The sequence below is a fragment of the Carassius auratus genome, chromosome 18 (assembly GCF_003368295.1).
Source record: "Carassius auratus strain Wakin chromosome 18, ASM336829v1, whole genome shotgun sequence".
Lineage (NCBI taxonomy): Eukaryota > Metazoa > Chordata > Actinopteri > Cypriniformes > Cyprinidae > Carassius > Carassius auratus.
In genome coordinates this window covers 9,861,487-9,884,715 of record NC_039260.1, presented here as the reverse complement: position 1 = coordinate 9,884,715, position 23,229 = coordinate 9,861,487, and the positions used below count along the sequence as shown (strand labels likewise).

General features: G+C 38.4%; 1 protein-coding gene across 2 annotated transcripts in view; it reads left to right on the top strand.

Annotated features, from left to right (window-relative positions):
* Positions 1-23,229, top strand: part of LOC113118396 (insulin-like growth factor 1 receptor) — an 85,977-nt gene that overhangs the window by 58,726 nt on the left and 4,022 nt on the right. Inside the window, exons 3-19 of one of the 2 annotated variants that reach the window (XM_026287523.1) lie at positions 5,636-5,939; positions 7,377-7,513; positions 8,846-8,990; positions 9,946-10,154; positions 12,148-12,274; positions 12,400-12,635; positions 12,719-12,886; positions 13,044-13,248; positions 18,302-18,579; positions 18,799-18,941; positions 19,037-19,202; positions 19,383-19,485; positions 19,578-19,648; positions 19,865-20,094; positions 20,294-20,401; positions 20,639-20,801; positions 20,899-21,028. In XM_026287523.1, the coding sequence (XP_026143308.1) occupies positions 5,636-5,939; positions 7,377-7,513; positions 8,846-8,990; positions 9,946-10,154; positions 12,148-12,274; positions 12,400-12,635; positions 12,719-12,886; positions 13,044-13,248; positions 18,302-18,579; positions 18,799-18,941; positions 19,037-19,202; positions 19,383-19,485; positions 19,578-19,648; positions 19,865-20,094; positions 20,294-20,401; positions 20,639-20,801; positions 20,899-21,028 (2,923 nt within the window). The remainder of the gene's footprint in view (positions 1-5,635; positions 5,940-7,376; positions 7,514-8,845; positions 8,991-9,945; positions 10,155-12,147; positions 12,275-12,399; positions 12,636-12,718; positions 12,887-13,043; positions 13,249-18,301; positions 18,580-18,798; positions 18,942-19,036; positions 19,203-19,382; positions 19,486-19,577; positions 19,649-19,864; positions 20,095-20,293; positions 20,402-20,638; positions 20,802-20,898; positions 21,029-23,229) is intronic. The other variant, XM_026287524.1, reaches the window with a different exon arrangement.

Below are 23,229 nucleotides of genomic sequence, written 5' to 3'. Positions count from 1 at the left end.
CAAATGTGTATGTAAAAGGATCAGAGAGCACTAGCGAGCCAGGAATGCTTATGTTTAGGCTTTTTAGCTCAAGTGTAATTCAGTTCTTGGTTAGTTAGAGGACAATGAGATATTTAGGGAGACTTGAGTGAGTTGGTTAGGGTAGGAATTAGATCTGGAAGGTGTGCTACTATTAATAGGTCATAAAAGGGCCATGTGGCTATTTAAGGAAATGCAGTTCTCTTTTACAGCTCTATGCTATGCCTGTTTTATGTGATATGTGTATGATAGAATATTCCTAATGCTGGATTTATTTTATAATGGATTATAATTGGTTTTGCACATGATTCAACAAGCGATAAAGTTATCTCTGACCATTATTTTATCACTTTGATTTTATTTATTTATCTCATGTACATTACGATTTCAATTCCTGGTTCATTTCTATTTTAGTTAGATGCATCAAAAACTGACAGTAATTAATCAATGAGTCACAATGAAATGTAGTGACATATCTTTTCTTCTTTATTGTGATGTACATAAGAAGTTAATGGATTATAAAAAAGGAGCGGGAATTGCACTCAAAATGAATATGAATTTGCTGTTTATTGTGGAGGGGCAGGGTTTAAGCATATTAAAAAATTAAACATATATGGATGAACCTTTCATAATAAGATATGTAACAGGCTTTTACATGCTTTTACATGCCAACTCTAATTAGATTTCAGTCACAATTTTCCAAAACTTTTGGTCAATCTGAAGCCCTGTATTACCATAATAGCTCCATCCACCATGTAATCTCACTAGTCAAAAATTCTGCTTGAACATGAGATATCTTATGTTGTCTATGATTGTGTCACACTTTGCAGCAGTTTTGCATTTAGTGTGAATAAACCAAAAACCAAAAACTTGAGATATGGGAGATAAATATATGTTTTTTTTTATTACTTTGCACGTGTCCTGTGGCTGTTTTGGAAGTTATTCACAATTGTTTGTTGTTTTTTTTCTCACTAAACTTAACAATTAAACTAAGGAATGTTCTAGTCATTTCTGCAGGGTGGCTTATGATGTGGCAGAATGTGCAGAAGAATTCTAAGCATCTCAACTTGCAGCAGTCGGAGGAAAAGAGTCTCCACCCAGGCCAATTAAGACCCTGCTGATGTTTGTTCCAGCGTGGAGACTCGAGAGTGTGTAAAATCACATCCCGGTGCTGTGGGATCACCTCAGTGAACCCTTTTTTCATCTGTAAGCCGATAGGCAACTAAGCAAACATACACACTGTGATGGGAGTGAGGACAGATGCGGTAAGATTAGCATGCCTGTTGTACAGTGACCCGCATCTTAAGGTGTGGTCAAAATGACCGTTGTCCGGTAAATTTTTTCCCATCAAAATCCAGTCATTTGAATAGGAATTTGGCACGAGTGTGAAAAATTTCCCCACACACATTTTACAGCAGGTTCAAGTTGATAATGCAAATTCGTGACAGAAAACTGCTTCATCCTTTGTTCTACTATCGACAATAGACAATGGAGCTTGGTCCACTAAATAACGCCAAAATGTTGCTAATGTGGCTGCACCTTTATTGGCTGTTTACTGGCTGGCACTGCAATGTGGATTTATAGCTATGTGGATGGGACGCATCAGATGCACCTCATCAAACTCTGCCATTGTCGTGACTCCCATCTGGATCACATGCTCTTGTCGTGTTTCTAGACATATGCCATCCATTAGGGCTGGGACGTTGATAATTTGAGGGGATGTGTATACTCCATCCACTGAAATCTTACTCATACCAACTAAATGTACATATTAATTTCACAAATAAACTAAGTGGTTATATTTCCCCTGTAATGTTGTACTGCATGATGTGAGCTCATAAATAAAAAGTGAAAAATCCCATGTAGACGTTTCTTTGGCTGTGCCCCCTGAGCCTGCTAGGCGTAGTGCCAGGATTCTGTTGCCGGGCGACCAGGAGTGCTGGACCATGCGGCTGCTCATGTTGAGCTGATGGCGCTGGCTAGTTAGCGCTTGGAGTCCCATCCCAGGCAGACCTTTCAACGGTATCTGCACATATGCTTTTCCTTGATCTGCTGTCAGATTCCTGGACTAGAGTTCCTATTTCATGAGGCAAGCATCACTATGTCTATTTATCTGTAGGGATGCACGATAATATCGGCACAACATCAGTATCGGCCGATAAAAGCTTAAAATGACCATCATCGGCATCGGCCGATATGAATATTTCTGCCGATGAGCCAAACCGATAGGGGGCGTGTGCGCGCGCGACGACCATGAACGTAGCTTGAGCGCCAAAAACTTAAACTTACAACATGTCAGCTGTGTGGAGGCATTTCGAGATCTGTCAAACAGATAACAAAGTTGCTATTTGCAATATTTGTAAAGCACAAGTGATGCGAGGAGGCGTAAAACAACAGTCTTTCAACACTATAATATGATTACACATCTTAAGAGCCATCATCCTGAGCAGCACCAAGACCTGTTTTTCAGGTGTGAATGTCTGTCTACATTTGTAAAATACTACATTTATGGTAGAATCAGTACAGAAGAGATACATGGATTTCTCTTCAGTAAAATTTAAGTTTAAATATATCAGGCGAAAAATTTGTATATAGATATCGGTATCGGCTTTTTTTTTTCTAAAAAAAAAAAAAATTGAGATTGATTTATCTCTGAAGGGACTGACTGTCTTCAGAAAGGTTTTGATTGCATTTCTTTGCATCCTCCCAATGTATATAATGCTTAATGAAGAAATGTTTATAATTACAGCACTGCTTTGTGTACAGTGGTAACTTGGGTAACCACTGTATTTCTGCACTTTCAATCAGCCCATCTGCCACATTTGTTCAGACCGATACAAAAAGTACATATAATTAAATATTAATATATTTCAATAAAGCATAATAAACATTTTGACTCATCCTAATTTCATAAAGAATAGCTGAAATTGAAGGGTTTGTGTATGCTGTTTTTGTCAAATCTTGTATTATTTGAACTGTTAAGTTGTTTGAATTATGAATTTTATGATTTTAGTGTAATTTTACAGTAGATTTCACTATAGACAGGAATTATCTTTAAGCCACATTACTACATAAACATTCAGGTTCTATTCTAATATTGTAATTTCTACTGCTGATTCCAGCATACTTTTTAGAAGAATCTAAAGAGTATCGACGAGTATTATTTGTATTATAAGACACTAAATATCTGTAATATATAAAAGTATTGGGGTGTCACATTTAATCAATTTGTGGATCATTCTGTGATTTTTCCAAATGCATTGGAATTCTCTCTGGAATCAGTTCTGAGCTTAGTATTTAAAAGCAGATTGCGCCCTAGGCAAGTTTTCAATCACACACTCAAATACTCATGAAGAAGAGTTCTTGTGCGTCCAACTAATAAGTAATTTAGGTGGTTAAATGTACTTGCATCTCAGCTTTTTTTTCTTTTTATGAAGCGTGATTAGTGTAAACACAGCCCACTGTGAACACTCGCAATACGCTTCAACCTTTTTCAAACTTGATGATTATTTTAAGTTGTGAGTGTGTGTAAGGAACTGGAAGCAAGTAGAGCACAGCCGTTTCTAAAGCACGAAGTGCCATCTGCTGTTAAAAACTAAGCTCAGAATTCATTCAAGAGAGAATAGCGGTGCATTCGGAAAATCGCAGAATCGATTCCAAAAATATATTTATCGTGACACCCCTATTAAAATATCACCTTTGTATATACTGTATATTTCACATTGCTGATTAATGTGTTGTTACTTTTAAAAACAACCAGACAATTTGTAATTATTTTTTACTGTGCAGAACAATATAATGGGAAAAACATTTCCACTTGAATAAAAAAAAAACTTGGCGCTCTCTTGATTTCAGCCTTAGCAATGCCCTAGCAACTAGTAACAACACCCTCTTTTCCCACCCTTTCTCTCACTGTCTCATATGTCTCATATTTCTGACAGGGCTTGTCTCTCATTGCTCACTCAATACAAGTGATTCCATTGGAATGCTTATTGATCCCACACATGTCAAGTGTACAAGGATCCCTTGACTCTTTGTAGCAAACAAGTGTGTTCAATATGGCTTGTTGTTGAAAGCTTAATTTGAAACATGCTGCTATTTTTTCATGCTTTTTTGCACCGCATAAAAGTGACTTTCTCACGCTTTTAACAGAAGCCGGTCTCTCATGGAAATAGGCATATGGAACATTTAGGGTAACATCATGATGTCAGTAACCTTTCCGCAGTGGAACTGATTTGTTTGTCGAGAGCTGATTACAGAGAGCCTCCAAACAGACCCGTTTGTTTGTATAAAACTCCAGTTCAAAGACATTGTTTGAAAGGACAATGAACATGTTAAGACGAGATGTAGACACAACAAGGATTTCAGTAAAAAAAAAAAAATTGTTTATGCCATGTACAATACCTCTGAATATCAATCAATCTGCACTCTTGTTTTACTTTCCCAGGCATTATGGATTGCTGTGTTTTTCATGTGTTAGTACAGTGGAAAGAATTATTATGCTGTCAGTCACAAGTACATTTACATTTTAAACACAATATTGCAAGTTCCTTTGTCTATTTTTTCTCAACCAAAATAACAAAGTCAAAGAATCAACCATTAAAATTTTTCCGGGCAAAACAGATTGGTGTTTCATTCCTAAATGAATCCGTGTTTTAAAAGTAAGGAATTCATTCATGAAAGCTTGTCTCATAGCAGACTGTATGAAAGGGTTTGAATGAATCAGTTCAGTTAATGATCGTAACTCCTTTATAAAGAAAGTCACTGAATGAATCAGTTGAGTGAATAATTCAATGGTTCGCTAAAAAAGGACACTTGTCGCCACCTACTGGCGTGACGATGTTATCACACGGAAAGAGTCAACTTAAATATTGCACCATTGCACAGGCCGACAGTCTGTCTGACAAAAGACAAAAGGAAAAACAGACAACAGGTAAAATACGAACAGTAAAAAAAACTGTTGTGTAACTGTTAGCTGGTGTGTCTCATCATGACACATTCCAGCTCAGTTAAAGCCCACCACAGATGGACCATGGCTTCTCATTGGGCCTAGCTTGACTACATGCTTCCCAAGCTAATAGTCCAAACTGCGGTCCATCTGCTTGCTAGACTTTTTGGCTTTGCTTCTCGTTTTACTCTTCCTCTCCCCCTCCTCCCTACCCTCTAAATTCCCTCAACAGTCTCTAACAGTAATAATATTTAGCTGTAGTGAGTCCAGAGCTGCAGTTAACTAACAAGGCTGGCACACAGCAGCGCCAGGCCCTGCACAAACACCCTGCATCCTGACTTCACACAGGGTTTCTTCCTCCTCCGTGCCCCTCTTCATGGCCGTCCTCAGAGATTTTTACTTACAGTGAACTGATCCTAAAGCTAGCTACCACCTTACCTCAGAACACACTAAAGAGACCAAAAATGGTCTCTGATCCTGCATATTTAGCTGATTACTTAATAAATAAACCAATCTTACGTATAATATTATTCAAAGGCAACAGCTTTAAGAAACATGTTCCTCCTTAAAAACATGTAAATCAACAGAGATGCCTTGAATATTAAAACTCACTCTTCTTTTGAAGCAGCAACTGATGTTTTTGTCTATATTTGTGTTTCTCTTTTCCAGTGTGTCCAAAGGAGTGTGAGAAGAGGGCGTGCACGTATAAGGGCAAGTGCTGTCACCCCCAGTGCCTTGGCAGCTGCACTGAACCAGACAATGATAAGGCATGTGCCGCCTGCCAGCATTACTTTCACGAGGACCGCTGCGTTGAGGCCTGCCCGCCAGGCACATACAAGTTTGAAGGTTGGCGCTGCATCACCATGGACATGTGTGCCCGTGTTCACCTACCCAGTGAGGTCGACTTTGTCATTCACAATGGAGAGTGTATGCCGGACTGCCCTTCCGGATTCACCCGGAATGAGACTCAGAGGTATGCCGCCTGAGCTGGTGTTTCTTTATGATTTCGCTGTATTGTAACTGATAACTAAAACCCAAACTGATGAAAATAGTTTTCCTTAACTGAAATAAAGCTAAAATAAGATATAAATATTGGGTGGAAATTTTCAATTTAAAAAACACAAATGAAAATTAGAAAAATGCTTATTTTGAATTTGACATTTAACTGAAATAAAATATTAAAAACTAATCAAAATGACAAAAGAATGTAAAAAATATTACCCCCGCTTTAAAATTAATATAAAAAATAAAAAAGCTCATTCAAGATATTAATATAAATAAAAAAAATATATATACTTTAAAATAAGGTATCAGTACTGCATACTAAATAATATACTCTTAAATAAAAAATAAAATAAAAACTTTTTACATTTTGTCAAAAAGATTCATATTTTTATTAATAAAATAATGTTGATTTTAAACAGTTTTTTAAAACTAAAGACTGATATAACAGTCGCTGGTTCATTTCGAGTCAGAAGTGGCTTGTGGTTCAGTAAGCGAGTCGGTTCAGTAACCACTCGAACTTATTTAGTGAGTCATTTGAACGATTCAAAATAACAAAACATGGCCCTTCGGAACAATGATCACAGCATTCTGCGGTAAAATGTTTTAGTGTAACTGCTGTCAGGGTTTATTTTGTGATAATTATCTAACCGCACAATATCATCACATTAGCAACGTGATTTGCGAGATTAGATGAACATGTTCCTCTTGAATTCTCATTTATAAATCCATAAAGCTAAAATGGGAAATGTTACCACAGAACTGGTCACAAACAACAGCCCTGCCTGTTCTCTGTAGATTGTGGCTCCACTATTACACTTTCTACAACCCTTTTATACACCATATGACCATCTTAATTGTTCTAAAGCTGTTATTTATGCTGCTATTGAGATTTATGTGCTAATTTGAAAAGTTAGATTGAGATTTATGATCTCAAAATCCAGGACTGTTTCCTTTCAGGTGGCACATAAGCATACTGGGAACCGTTTCTTGAGGTGAAATTATGTGTTTAAATTGGGTAAAGGAGAAGTAATTACAACACCTTAGCCTTTACTTGGACACCTGCACTTTTCAAGTAAAATATTAAGAGAAAAATCACTTCATTAACTTTTTACAGGTTGAGGCTGTTTTGTAAATTGACCAGACCTGGTTTTGCCTCACTGCTGACTTAATGATCCTCCTTTCACATAAAACCCAGGGTTCAGGCAGGGACAGAGACCTTAAAAAGCAGTGACCTTGTGTTTGTCAAAAACAGGCCTTTAATATGCTTCGTGTTTTGGTGAGACACAGTAATCCTGTCACGGTTTACTGGCGTTTGCCTGTTTGGAGTCTGTGTGTGTGGCTGTGATCTGTCCTTGACACTCACTCTCTCTCTCTTCTTCTCCCTCTCTCTCTCTCCCACCTGCAGTATGTTTTGTAGCGCATGTGACGGACTGTGCGATAAGGTCTGCGAATCTAAAACAATTGACTCTGTGGACGCTGCTCAGTCCCTGCAGGGCTGCACAGTCATCAAAGGCAACCTTCACATCAACATCCGGCGGGGCAGTAAGTACCCTCGCTCTCCAAAAACCCACAGTGATAAGGTGTTTCTCATTTCTAGACAAATGACAGACCCAAGCTTGAAACATCGCATCAATATTTGTGCCTCCCTATTTTTATGCAAATATGTGACCCTGGACCACAAAACCAGTAAAATAAATGAGCTTTCCATTGATTTGTTAGGATCAGACAATATTTGGCTGAGATACAACTATTTGAAAATCTTGAATCTGAGGGTGCAAAAAATCTCAATATTGAGAAAATCACTTTTAAAGTTGTCCAGATGAATTCCTTAGCAATGCATAGTACTAATAAAAAATTAAGTTTTGATATATTTATGGTAGGAAATGTACAAAATATCTTGATGTAAAATGATCTTGACTTAATATCCTAATGATTTTTGCCATTAAAGTAAAATCTATAATTTTTAGCCATACAATGTATTGTTGGCTATTGCTATACCCGTGCTACTTATGATGGGTTTTGTAGTCCAGGGTCACATTTATTAGTTCAAGTTCCCACAGTCATGGAAAACCTGTCAGATAACATTAGAATTGTGATTTACAACATGGAAATGCAATGAAAATTAGTAAAATATTAAAATGTCAATTTTTATAACCATTTTTTGCTCTAAAATATTTAATTTGCTAGATTTTTTTTTTACTATAAAACTTCATTGTGTTTTCAAAACAACAAAAAAAATATTCAGGACCATGTTACATTGTCACTGGTACATATTCTTAGTGATTTGAAAAACTAAAGTTTTTTTTTTTTTTTCAAAGTGTACATGTTAAATGAAAATATTAGTATTTTTAAGCTCTTGAAAGTATATCTTAACTGTGATTTAGTGTGAACATTTAAAGATAAAGTACAGAAAATATTTTTAAAAGTTGCTTTTCATTTAATATAATGAAGATATGAGATATAGTTAATTATTTTTAACAATATGCACTAAAAATATACTTGTTTAAATCTATTTTTCCAAAGAATGGTACCTGGTGCACAAATTAAAATCTTTTGGAAAATTTGGGAACCTGAAAATTATTAGTCAATGACTGGGGGGACCATTTATTAACTGACATGTTTTTCCCTGGTGTGACACAATAAGGTTCATGTAATTTTTGGAGTATGAGGAGAGCTGCTAAAGCTCTTAGTGGTTTGATATGGGACAGTTGCTGCCGCACATGTATCACTCACTGATGAAGTGATGAGTTAGTGCAGACACTGTGTGTCCTGCGGGATTTGGTTTGTGTTGCTCCAGTGTCGTATCTCTCTCTCTCTCTGTCTGTCTGTCTGTCTAATCACACTCTCTCTCTCGCTCTCTCTCTCTTTCCCCAGATAACATTGCATCAGAGCTGGAGAGTTTCATGGGTCTGATCCAGACAGTGACTGGATATGTAAAGATCAAACACTCTCAAACTCTGGGCTCTCTGTCCTTCCTCAAGAGCCTGCGATACATCCATGGAGAAGAGCTCACAGAGCAGTAAGCATCATAGCATTTGGATGTTTGATTGTATATTTAACAGAATTGGCCTGCAAAACAAGTGCTGCATGCATGCTATGTATCTTTCTGAACACCATTTATTTGTTGTCCTGCTTAGAACTGTGTCCGAATTATTTGTGTCATCTTGTGACTCCTGACTCCACTGATGTGGAGATAATTTGTTCCTTTGTCAGATAAGGAAAAATTATAGTACTGATTCCTGTTAATTTAATAAAAAATCCAGTAAAAAATAATATGGTTAAATATTATTACAATTAAAATGATTTCACTTCTGCAGCAACACAACAAAGTTTTGTGTCTGAAACAATAAGAAGAACATGAGGATTGTGTGCAGGACCCTGTGTCCTTCACAGTCCTCTGACTGTAACATATTTCCTCAAAGGTTTCCATAGAAATGGCTGAAAGTAATAAAAAGTCAGCTATGATGGAATGTACAGCTCAGGGTCGTAAAGCTGAAGTCCAGAGATTCAGCTGATATACAGTATGTATATGCACAGAAGTATACAAGAAGTGATTTAACACACATACACTGTTATCCGACTCATTTTTCCACACATGATATCAGTGCTCTATGGAGGATGTCAGAGGGAGGCTGTGGGAACTTCTCTGTTGTGATCTCACTAGGATTGAGTTTCATCTGGAGGAATGCTCGTAAGCAGCTCAGACATTCTTCACGTTCCTGAGGTGTTCCGTGCGCCTCAGTCGGGTGCAGCTGCAGAAGTCATCCTAAGCCATGATCTCCATGCGTGCTTTAATGAAACAAAATCTGTGCACACGCTTCAGTTGTTGTTTTCACACATATCGCATTCGTCATGTGGATAACCAGATCTGATCATTCCCATTCCTTTCTTTGGTTAGATTTTTTTTACATTAAAGATAAGAAATGTAGTGTTTAATACTTCGTTGTTCGTGTATGTGTGTTTTCCTATTACAGGTCGTATGCATTCTCTGCAATCGACAACCAGAACTTGCAGTATCTGTGGGACTGGAGTCAGCACAATCTGACCATTAGAACTGGGAAATTGTTCTTCCGCTTCAATCCCAAGCTTTGCATGTCTGAGATCCAGAAAATGTGGGAGAAGACAGAGGTTAAGGAAAAGATGGAAGAGGATGACGCTCGTAGCAATGGAGAACGAGCAAGTTGTGAGTAGATTAAGTGTTTCATTTGATAATCTGCCACTGCAAAATTTTTAGATTTTTTAAAGCTAAAACTACCAACCAAAATTGAACAGACACGCACTAGATCCCCCACTTAATCCTGATGAACTCCAAAAAGTATTAGATAAAAATGCCAAACAACAAATCACCCGCACCTGATAAACTCCCAGACGAATTCTCTAAACACTTCTGGCAAATTTTTGTATTCACAGAAATAACTACATCCAAACAAAACCAAACAAAGATCAAGTTTATCCCACTAGTTACGGCCCTCTCTCGTAGATAAATACAAATGTAAAAATCATTACCAAATCTCTAGCCACTAGAATAGAAACATTTATCTGATGTTAATCCACCGTGATCAAACAGGTTTTATCAAACACAGAAATGCTTCAGATAAAACCAATAGATTATTCCGTTTAATTAGTTTTGCCAAAACAAAAACAAACCAAAATCATGATAGTATCACTAGATGCTGAAAAAGCATTTGACAAAGTAATTGGACCGTTTTATTCACATCTCTTATTTATACCATTTAACCCACTAATGTAGAAATACAGCCTGTGGGGGAGAACAGCTTTCCATTGATTGTTAGGATAGGACAATATTTTGCCGAGATACAACTACTTGAAAATCTGGAATCTGAGGGTGCAAAAAAATCTAAATATGGAGAAAATCCGCCTTAAAGTCGTCCAAATGAAGTTCTTAGCATTGCATATAGTAGGAATCCCTATCATACAGTAGGAAATTCACAAAATATCTTTATGGAACATGATCTTTACCTAATATCCTAATGGTTTTTTGCATAAAACAAAACTCATATTTTTGGCTATTGCAAATATACCCCAGCAACTTAAGACATGTTTTTTGGTCCAGGGTCACATACAGTATGTTTTTTCTTTCTTTTTATTTTTGGTCTGTTTTGTATATATTTGTATCTATATTTTGATTCTTATGAGCTGATTCATTTAGAGAATCATTCAAAAGTCTCATCATCTCAGTAATTCTGCCAGAGCAGTTACTGAGTCAGCATTTAACCACTGAACCATTTCTACTTCCAGGTAGGTCTGAAAACTGTATTGTGTACCTTAGTTTCATGAATATTTAATCAGTATCATTACTGACCAGTTGCTTATGTGACAATCTAGTTAAAGATACACATTTGTAAAAAGAGGTTTGTTATTAATCATTTAATTAAAAAATAATCTAATTGTAATTCAGAAGCATTTAAATTGTATATTTAACTATAAATTAAATCTATTCTATCTGTAATTGAAAAAAATAATTTGATAAAGTAATCAAATAAAGTACACATTATTAAATATATTAGTATAATATTGTATCAGTATAATTATTCCAATATAATATTCTTTTTAAATGTACATTATTTGAAATATATATTGCATTAGAAACAAAATATCAATCCAAGCAGCCTCTGCAATCATGGTGCTAGAGCTTTTCTGAGACGTAACTTAAAAAATACATTTTAAAAAGTATAATTATAATTGAAACCTGAAAAACTGAAAGGTTTTAAAAAGTAAAGGTTGCTTGTGCAGTTTTTCTTTTAAATACATTTTATTGGTTTGATATTTCGTTATCTCGTTATTTTCGACAGTATTATGTTTCTACAAAGACATCACTCAAGCCTCTTAAAATGCATTTTTCTCACAAGGTGTCCCAGTTGTTCTTCTGTACCTGCTCTATTATCTGTTTGACAGATTTCTGTACAGAGCGAATTTGCTTCGAAGAACGATGAAACCAATGTTTACTGCTTAACCAATGTGGTCATACTTTTTCCTCAGAACATAATTGCTCTGACTTTAGACTGGTGAGACATTAACAGAAGTGTCTTTTCTAATACCACTCTGATTCCTAGAAGCTCATGAAAGATGGAAAATCCATGGCACAGTCATACATTCAAGTTGAAGAACTCTTATGGGTGCTTTTAGTTAAATCTCTCTTATGACCCCTCTTTTAGGTGAGAGTTATATTCTAAAGTTCAAATCCAACCACACTCAGAGTACTCGGATAAAGCTCACTTGGGAGCGATATCGACCGCCTGACTACAGAGACCTCATCAGCTTCATCGTGTATTACAAGGAGGCGTAAGTATCAGACTGCTAGAAGTTACTATTATAGACATATTATTCACATCAAGTTTATTAGCAGCTTGAGGGTTGTGATAAAGCATTATATAAATGTGCATTTGCACGCTGTTGTCTCGATGTAGACCATTCCAGAACATCACAGAATTTGACGGACAAGATGGCTGTGGCTCAAATAGCTGGAACATGGTGGATGTAGACCTTCCTCAGGACAAATCTACAGACCCAGGGGTATTGTTGTCCTCTCTTAAACCCTGGACACAATATGCCATCTTTGTGAAAGCCGTCACCCTTGTTGTAGAAGACAAGCACATTCTGGGGGCTAAGAGTGAGGTGGTATATATCCGCACCAATGCATCAGGTGGGCATCACTATCCCTCCAATATCCAGTACCCAATCTACAATTTGACTTATTACGCCAACTAATCTCTTGCAATTCCACAGCGCCATCAATGCCCCTCGATGCCCGTGCATATGCCAACTCCTCCTCATCTCTGATGGTGAAGTGGTCTCCTCCCATCTCTCCCAATGGAAACAAAACCTTCTATCTGCTCCGCTGGCAGCAGCAGACAGAAGACCGTGAACTCTACCAGCATAACTACTGCTCCAAAGGTAAATGTGCACCATTAATGCACCCTCATCACCTCCACTAACCTTCAACCTTCAGGGTATTCCAGAGAAATGTACAGTAACTATATTTACATAATGTGTGAAGCTTGTGTTGTTGTTGCTCTGTCAGCTCTGTCTGTGTCATTGTTTTGGACTACAGAGCTAAAAATTCCCATCCGCATCTCAGCCACGGCTTTGTCCGACATGGAGGGGGAAACAAAGCCAACCAAATCAGATGCTGGTGGGGGTGAGAAGATCTGCTGCCTCTGCCCAAAAACCAAGGAAGACCTAAAGGCCGAAGCTGAAGACAGATCTTATCGAAAAGTCTTTGAGAACTTCCTGCACAACTCTATCTTCACACCCAGGTATGCGACTTGCACTGATGGCACTTTCTGAAGCTCTTATTGTGACGCAGGTCTGTTTGGTTCAGTGGACCTCTGCATCTCCTGCTATTTGAAACCATTTTTACACCCCAAATGCCTAAGCCAAGTTTAAATGTTAGAATAATTTGGTTTTGAAAAAAGAACATTTTAGGTTCAGTACAAGTCGAATCAACAAGTATTACAACACAACTTTTCTAAATTTTCAAATCTAGGTTACAGTGAAGCACCTACAATGTAAGTGTAATCAGGGTCAATCTGTAAATGCTTTAATACTGTGTTTCAAATGTTTAGCCATAGAATGCATGTTAAAAAGATTTTAGTGTTAAAATAGACAAAAAGGTTCAAATTGACAACTTTGTTGCTGTGATAACATAATGCCTAAAATCATAAACTTACCCTAAAAGTGTCAGGAACAATTTTACAATTCAACAGAATGAATTTCTGTTCAAATCAATTATATTTAATTTATTTTTTTTTATAAATAAAAGTGTTTTTTATAAAACCTTAAAGGGACAGTTCACCCAAAAATTCTGTCATTAATTACTTACCCTCTTGTCGGTCCAAACTCGTAAGACCTTTGTTCATCTGTTCATATTTTTGATGGAATCCGAAAACTTTTTGATGCTGCATAGGCTGCAGTGGAGTTACCATGTTCAAGGCCCAGAAAGGGAGTAAGGACATCGCTAAAATAGTCCATTTGAGAGCAGTGGTTCAACCTTAATTGAACTAAACAATCATTTTTGCACACAAAGGAAACAAAAATGTATTCAACAATTTCTTCTCTTCCGTGTAAGTCTTCAAAGCATGTTCACGAGAAATCAAGAGTTGACTTAATTTTGTGGTAACACACATTAACTTCGTTCAATATATTTTTTTTCAACTTTTGTATGACACACCATTTTTGTACAATGTTTGCTTGCCAGTTGATGTGAATTCTAGGTCCTGATGGAAAACTACTTCTCTAGCGTACTGAAAGGTAAGGTGGACCCTCAGTAGCAACAGAGACTGGGTTACTCCCAGCACTTTCTGCCACAGTTTACAACAGTGGTCTGAAGACCTTAATTTCTTCAGTCTTCCTTGAGAGCGATTACAAAAGTAGGTCTGAGCTCATAGTCTTGAGGCGGCTTGACTTCATAGAATCAAAACCAGAATTTTGGAGGCTTAATTATTTCGACATGGGGCTGACAAGATCAGAACATGAGGTTTTGGAAAGGGGTAGATGCCAGCAGCGGAGGCTGGAGCGGAATCAGATGGCACAGGGGGGAAAGGTACGAACTCCAGGCCTATGTAGCCACATTGTTTGTTGCTGGGGCAATTGTGGCGGTTGCATATTAAGACTTCAGCAGGCTGTAATTTGGGATGCACAAACGGACGCAGACTAGATTAATGAGACTGGAAAGCAGCCGCCGGCTGAGGGCTCGCTCCATGTTAGGCTTTTGTTTGCTGAAACGAGGAGTGACGTCTGCATTGTGTTATCTGTTTACCTTGCTTGTGGCATCGGATGTTTTCTCGTCTCATGCGGCAGAAGAACGGCACACAGAAACCGGTTCAGGCTTGCTCAGACACACATGCTTCTAGACTTTCCGAGGGTTCGTTCAGGACATCTGCAATCAGGCTTTTTTGTGGGTTGTTTATTTGGTTGCGAGTGTGTGTATGTGTGTTTTGGGGTGGACCGGGGTTTTGAGTCATGAGTATTGATGCACAAATCGATGTCGCCAAACATCTTCTACTACTTAGCTTTCCCAAACTTCTGCTGTTGGAGCCCCATTATCATCAAGGTAATGGTTTGCGGTTCCCTCAGGGACAACGTGATGCACCCGTCAACCCGTCTCTCCATCTCTAATCGATGGAAAACAGACTTTCTGAATGTAAATATGCTTTCCCTTATTAGCAGGATGCTCAGGAAGCCCTTTTCTCAATCACTTGTTATTTCTATCTTGACCCACCAACCCCAGCCCCCTTGCTGCCTTTGGTTTAGATTTGCCAGTCTCCGTCCCCATTGAGTAGACCTCATTATCAATGTTTGAGACATAACCGTTCGAGTCGGAGACAAACTAGAGATCCTGAAGACTTGAATGAAGCGGATATGTTTTTCCATTCAACTGTCGTCTCCCTTTCCTCTTCCTCTTGCCCACTCTCTTTCTCTCCTTCCTTAGATGCATTCTTTGTTTGCTTTGGAGCGTCCGGCTCCCAGGAAATGTACAGCAAACCTATGTGGAATGTTAATGAATTCCAAAGTAAGATCCCTTTCGAGAAGAGGTGTGGATGCGATGTCTTCTCTTTCAAACTCCCACACAGCTGATCAGCTTTTTGGGCCCTGTAATGGGAGTCTGAGTCATTCCTGAGCGAGGACTTGACTTTCTGCCAGGGGATGTGAGGTGTTGCCTATGCATCAATGACACATAAGTCTTCCTGCCTGGGAGAAGGAAGACTGGATGTGCTGCTGTCAGTGTTGTCAACACCTGCTGTTAGGCCTTTGATCCTGTGCGTCCGAGTTCTTGATGCAAGCCTGACCTTTTCCTAGTCAGCGGTCAGTGCCAGAAGCATTTCACTTAAGATCAATGTTTATGGCTGTAAATGCAGATCCTGACCGTATTTGAGCCTGAGTTAAAGGTTCCAAAATAATTATTTAATACAATAGCATTAATGTAGCACTTTAAGGGTTTTCTTTGTGCTTGATGAGTAGTGGGGTTGAAGTGATACTCAGTATGATTTGATCTTCCACAGTAAACACTCTCAAGGGTGATCTGAATCCCTAGTTAGTAAGTGTTAAATAGTGTCCAGTTGCTTCCAAATCCCCCACTTATAAATCATGTAGCACCGTTCAATGGAAGTGACATGGAATGTGGTTAGAGTTGATTTGATTGTTCTTCCCTACAGCGTTCTACGTTGGCTTTTATTAAAAGTTTCCACTCGCACACATATACAAAAGCAAACAGACAAAGATCTTCTCCCATTACTGTCATTTCTTGGTTGATTAATTTGAGCTGGCAGAATAAGTCTTATAGCAAAGTTTGAACTTTCATAATCATCAGTGGTTAAAGTTCGTAATTGCTTGTAAATCTACTTCTTGAAGGCTGTTAAATAGGACATTCAAACAAACCTTTCTGCCTATGTTGCTATGTCTGTCTGGAAAAATACCTGCTGTGTCATCTCTAGAGCAAAACACTTCTCACTTTTGCGCATACAACAGGATCTGGTTCTGCAATATTTAAATTTTATGTCAGAAATGTTGCACAGTAGACTGTAAATAATGTAAGTAACAATTGTTTTTTTTTTTTTAAGGATCTTGTAATCAGCCAAGAAGCCACAGTTATCAGTTGATATGTGTTCAATGCGTCAATCGATAACTAGTTAGAATCCCCAAACTGTTTTTGACAAAGCTGAAAACTTGTAATGTCTGTCTCCACTTATTGTCTGTTAGTCTTTGTGTCTGGCACTAGCACTTTTCTCTCTTGTATTTGTTTGGCACACTGGGGTTTCCCCCATGTTCATCTCAAACCATCCTGTCTTTCCCATCTGCGGTGGATGGTATTGTTTGGTCTGACTATTGAATTTTTACAGAGATCCTGAGCGAGCAAATCGTTATGTGTCTCCTAAAAGTGGCTCTAGGTAAAGCTGTGACCCTGCCCTAGTCATATATGTGAAGTGGCGGTGGGTCCGTTGGCGTCTGGTAAGCTCTTGTGGTTGCTGCTGATTGCATGTCTTTAGTTGCAGCAGGGTTGACCTAAAGCCAGTGCCTCAGTTTGCTTATCGCCTCATGCGTCGTCTCTACCGTCACAAGCAGAGTTGGTCATATCATTATTATGGATGTTCGATATTTGTTCCAAATATGCCTTCTCATTTCATTTTCTCATCTGCAGAAATGTTTGTTGTATGCGTCTCGCTTCATTTGAAGGTATATATGTTATAGTATGCAATGATAAATGTTTCATGGTTTTATACAGTACCTGGACAGAAAGAAGAGTCTGAATGAAAATCAAGGGTCAGACTAGAGAGTTATTGGAAACAATTGATCATTTCTTTTAAAAACTAGCAATTTTCTATGAGCGATCAGACCCAGCCCAGCTGGATGTATAACACTCATAAGAATTTAAAAGATCTCATCATTCAGGATACTAAATGATTGATAAGATCCAGAAGAGAAAAAGGAGCTCTGTAGGTTGTGGAGTAATGCAAGTATCCTCTGTGTTACTAAGAGACCTGTTAGTAGGACATTCGAGAATTAGGCTTGCATGCTAAAGGAAGTGATGTGTGTTGTAGAGTAATTGTGTGCAGTAATTGGCTTGAATGCTTTTAAACCAGTGCTGACTCTGCTGACACTGGCTGACTGCTCTATATCTTATATATGATCTCTTACTGTTGTTTACTACTTCATTTGCTTTACCTTTTATTTTATTTTAATCTTAATTTCCTTTTCTTACTTTTTTTTTGCTGTGACTTACTACTTCCGTTTCTTTTCCTCTTTTCTGCTTTCCTTTCCTTCCTTATTGTCATTTACTACTCCTGGCCTTTTCCCATTTCCAATTCTGCTTCCTTTCCTTTTTATTGTCATTACCTTTTTCTGATTCCATTTCCTTTCCTTTTCCGTTCTCTTGTTTCCTTTTCCAATTTTTTTCTTGCTCATTTACTACTTCCTTTTTTCACTTTTCTTTACTCATTTTAATTTCCAGTTTAATTTCCTTTTCCCATGTCCTTATTTCTGTTTCCTATCATTTTCCATTCCTTCATTTGATTTTCACTTTCCTTTCCTTTCCTTCTTAGCCATTTAATAATCTGTTTCCTCTTCCCTTTTCCTTTTCTTTATCACTGTTATTTTACTATTGTCTTTTCCTGTTCTTTTGCTTTCCTTTCCTTATTTCCCATTCTCTTTCCTTTTTCTGTTTCCAATATTTTCCATTTCCTTTAATTAGATTTTCTCTGTCCTTTTAATTTCTCTTTCCTGTCATTTTTCCCCTTTCCTTTCTTGTCTCTTTCTTTCCTCCTTTTATTTTCTTTGCTTTTCCTATTTAACTTTTCTTTTTCATGTTCTCAGACCTCCAGACAGGAAACGGCGAGACCTATTTGGAGTGGCCAATGGCACACTGCTGCAAGGTGCAAGCAGGAACATCACAGGAATGGAGAGTAACATCACTGACCCAAAGCTGCATGAGAAAGAGTATCCTTTCTCCGAGGACAAAGTCTTTACAGAGTTCATGGAGATATCCAACCTGCAGCCCTTCACCGTGTACCGCATCGACATCCACGCCTGTAACTACGAGATCCACCGCTGCAGTGCCGCAGCTTTTGTGTTCTCTAGAACCAAACCAGCAGGTCAGCAAAACCAACAAACCAAACTCATGCACAAGTGACTATATATCCATGCCAGCGAAATATTACAGTTCCAGTAATTTTCCACTGCGCCTACAGCATGATTTTTAAAATTTGCTATTGAGGTCATGTTAACAGCAATTAAAACCATAATGCAATTTAAATCTTATTGAATTACTGAAAGAAAGCACTGGCCTTAAGCACAGTAATGTTTTTCCCCAGACAAAGCGGATGATATTCCCGGCACTGTAACTCAGGAGAGGGATGAGAAGGGAGAAGGAACAGTGCTGCTGCGGTGGCCCGAGCCTAATCACCCTAATGGACTGATCCTCATGTATGAGATCAAATATCGTCTGGGAACTGAGGTTAGTGCGACAACTAACTCATACACCATTAAGAAATAGTTCAAACTACAGCCAATGCCACAAACCGACTGTGTGTGTGTGTGTGTGTGTTACAGCCAGAGAAGCATGAGTGTGTATCACGGCAGCAGTACAGAGTGTTGCGAGGAGCTCAGATTAGCAATTTGCCCTCTGGAAATTATTCTGCCCGGGTCAGAGCCACATCTTTGGCTGGGAACGGGTCGTGGACTGAACCAGTGTCCTTCTATGTGCCGCCCCCTAAAAGTAAGAATGCACATAAGAAACCGATGGTTTTATTTTTAGGAGGTACTGATAACTTATACTTAACTTAGCTTAATAGCTTAATAACTTAATAGCTTATTTAATGGAAATGTAGAGAGACCTGTTTCAGTCTAATGTCATGTTTAATTCTTAATTCTGTACAAATGTCCTTCTTTCTAACAGGAAATTATGATAATGCAATCTTACTGGCCATCATCCTTCCTATTATAGTGCTAGTGTTGCTCGCTGCAGTGATTTCCATTCTCATCTTTGTCACCAAAAAGAGGTTGATGTCCCTTCTAGTAAAAAAAATAAACTTCATTTTTTATTTCCAGTGTCCAGTACTGTTTTCCATTGTATTTTTATGTTTCCTTTCAGGAATAGTGACAGGTTAGGAAATGGTGTGCTATATGCTTCTGTAAACCCTGAATACTTCAGTCCCTTTGAAAGTGAGTATTATCTCAACTTTTTAAAATTGATTTTTTGAAAAAGTTTTTTTTCAGTTTTCTGGTACGGTTTGTTTAAAAAAAGAAAAAGTTTTCCAGTAAGTTAAGAAAAATAATAAAAATTGAAAAAAATATTTCACAATATATAATTTGTTTTATGTACATTTTAACAATGTTTTGATGTTTAAAAAATATTGAATTATTATTGAATTATAATAGTGTATGTACCGGATGAATGGGAAGTGGCTCGGGAGAAAATCACCATGTGTCGTGAGCTGGGTCAGGGCTCCTTTGGTATGGTGTACGAGGGCATCGCAAAGGGCGTCGTCAAAGATGAACCTGAGACCAAAGTGGCCATCAAGACTGTGAATGAATCCGCTAGTATGCGTGAACGCATTGAGTTCTTGAACGAAGCTTCAGTTATGAAAGAGTTCAACTGTCACCATGTGGTAAGAATGAGAGAAAAGTCTCATCCAGCAGTTGGTTTTGCCAACAACTCATACTTTAAAATATTTAAAGATACTTATGTAAGTGTATAATTTCTGGCAGCACCAAACAAATGCCCAAACGACAGATTGTTCAGACACAGGTTTCTCTGTGTTTTCATAGTCTTTCAGTGTAATTGCATTTTTTTGTACCCTGGTTTAGGTGCGACTTTTGGGTGTGGTTTCACAAGGACAGCCCACTCTAGTTATAATGGAGCTGATGACACGGGGCGATCTGAAGAGCTACTTACGTTCCCTCCGTTCCAAAGAGGTACAGAAACAATCCCGTCTGCTCTGGTTTTTACCCCATAATTTATCTCAGTGGTTTTTAGATTAAAAATACACTTAATTATCTTTATTATTTCTGCTTCGATATCATGCTCCCATTTAGGTAATGTTCACAGTTCTTTAAAGCTACTCGATATTTCAGTCAGCTGTTCAGAAAGGGTTTGTAGTAGAGAAAGAGAGAAGCAGAAGTGTTAAATGCAACCCTTTTTCTGCCATGTAGCAGGGCTCTAGCAGCCAGTCTTTGCCACCGCTGAAGAAGATGATTCAGATGGCCAGTGAGATAGCGGACGGGATGGCATACCTCAATGCCAACAAGTTTGTCCATCGGGACCTGGCTGCCAGAAATTGCATGGTTGCTGAAGACTTCACAGTGAAAATTGGAGGTAAACCTGTGATACACGTCACATGGATCAGTATATTCAAGAATCTATTTGATACAACAATAGATTGAAAGGTGTGACTGACCCTTCATGTGTTTAGACTTTGGCATGACAAGGGACATCTACGAGACTGATTACTATCGCAAAGGAGGCAAAGGGTTGCTGCCAGTGCGCTGGATGTCCCCGGAGTCTTTGAAAGATGGAGTGTTCACAACTAATTCTGATGTCTGGTATGAGCCGCCTTTTCTCTCTGACTTTTTTGATTTTTGTGGATTGAGTTGGGCTGGCATTTGGACAGATCCTATCAGTAAATTTTTTTACAAAATTTTATTAATGGTTTTTATGGTCAAGGCTGCATTTATTTGATCAAATATACAGTAGATTTGTTGAATTTTTTCACAGTTGTTAATTCAGTCTTCAGAGTCCCATTATATGCCATAATATTCTCTACTGTGCAACTCTCTGTCGCACAGTAGAGAAATTACCGTACAGACAGGAGGAGAAGCTCGCAGGCAATTAACTTAATATGGCGTACTGGCGTTACATTTTAAAATTCTATACGCAATAATTAATCAGAATACTTACTCCTGCTCACTCACGACAAAGAACTCCCCGCTCAAGCTCGCCGTCTCTGCAAGATTAACGATGGCAGTTTGCACGCACAGCTACTAGAAGATTTACATCTGTCAGACAGGTTGCTGACGTCGTCAAGCTTCGTTTGAGTCTGCGCGTCAGAAACGGAAGTGCTAAAAAACGCTAAAAATAGGCTTCACTTGTCTCAATTGAGTTCCAATGGGGTCGCTGTGTCCATTTCTTTTACTGTCTATGGGTTCATGTCTCTTAGTTAATTTCTCTCGGTTCATGTCTAATTAATTTTGATAAATTAGTCGCACCTGACTATAAGTCGCAGGACCAGCCAAACTATGAAAAAAAAGTGTGACTTATAGTCCAGAAAATACGGTATTCATTTATAGAAAAAAAATTAAATAAATAATAAAAAAAAAAAAATATTAAGAAAATATTACAACAAACTGGAGTTATTTTTATATAAAAATAACCCCCCTGGACAATTAAAAAAACTATTAATTAGTTAGATTTTAGTAATAGATTACCCTAATAGATAAAAAAAACATATGAAAGTAAAGTGTATTTGTCTATTAAAACAAATTTAAGTAATAAAGCTTTTGGATCAAAAAGGTTTAATTTAAGGGTGTCCAAATATTGACTGCTGAAAAACTAGGATTTTTCCACTCGAGCAGCAGGCTGTCCCATCAGAGACTCAGTAGCCCCTCTCCACCACAGGCCCCCAACTGTCCAGAAAGCAATGAAACGGTCTCTTTATTTTACTTAATACGACAGGAAGCCTCACAGGCCTATAAGAGGTGAAAGCCCTTTAATCTTTTTTTCCCAATGATGTCCTTTGTCAAGGGAGAATATGCATCACTTCCAGACATTCCTCCAGTCCCAGCCAAGCGCAGCGTGCCCAAACACATTGTCTCTTTGTCTCAGACAGACTGTCTCTCCACAGCTTCAGTCCCAGCAGCGGCGATTCAGTAGAACAGAGTCACGGTGCCATAGACAGACTCTTCCAATTCTGCAGTTTCCCAATCTCCAGCGTCCCACAGCTCTGTCTCTCGGTGCGCTCCTAACCTCCTCCAGATGTTTGGTAATGATGGGGTTGATGTGCCAGCGCAGACCCGCCTCCCTGTCCCTCCGTCCGTATCTGCCACTTTTGAAGTCCCCGAGATGAAAAGAGCCACCGCGAGCTCCCATCTCGTACTCCCATAAACCTCGCCGTTAGGTGTCTTTATTTGTTTCCTTTCCCTGAAAAAGTCCCGCTCTAATGCGGTTTTGTCTTTCAACACACAGATGTTGCAGCCAATTAGATGCAAGTCACTGTTGTAATAGTCCTGTTTTAAAGGGTGTTGAGCTTTGTCTCAGATCCTCAGCCAATGTCGAAAAATTTGTCCTCCGAGAACTAATGAATAACGACTGGCAACAGTGTGCTCTTTGTGTGGTTTTTATTTGGGGTTTGCCGACTTTCTGCTCCGCTGCTGCACTTTCTCACCGGCCGCCGGCTAATATATGGACTCATTCTCATTAATGAGGAACACAGGGCTAACAAAAACACCACACTAAAAGAGAAAAGTTCAGGTCAGCGGTGTTCGCGACTTTCGCGCTGTTTTGAAAATGAGCATTTTGTTGTTTCAGGCTAGAAAAATAAAACAAAAACACTGATGCATCTGCAGCCTTTCAGGGACACGCCGCAGGCTAGTGCTGCTTTTAGGTTCCACAGGACAGCAATTGTCTCAAAGCGGCTCTTCGTGCATCTCTTGGCCTTAAATGGCCTCATTCCTTTCTTCTTTCTCCTCGTCCGACTGGATTGAGTTACTTGATGTGTATGATGTTAAAGTTCTGCTAAAGGTCTGCT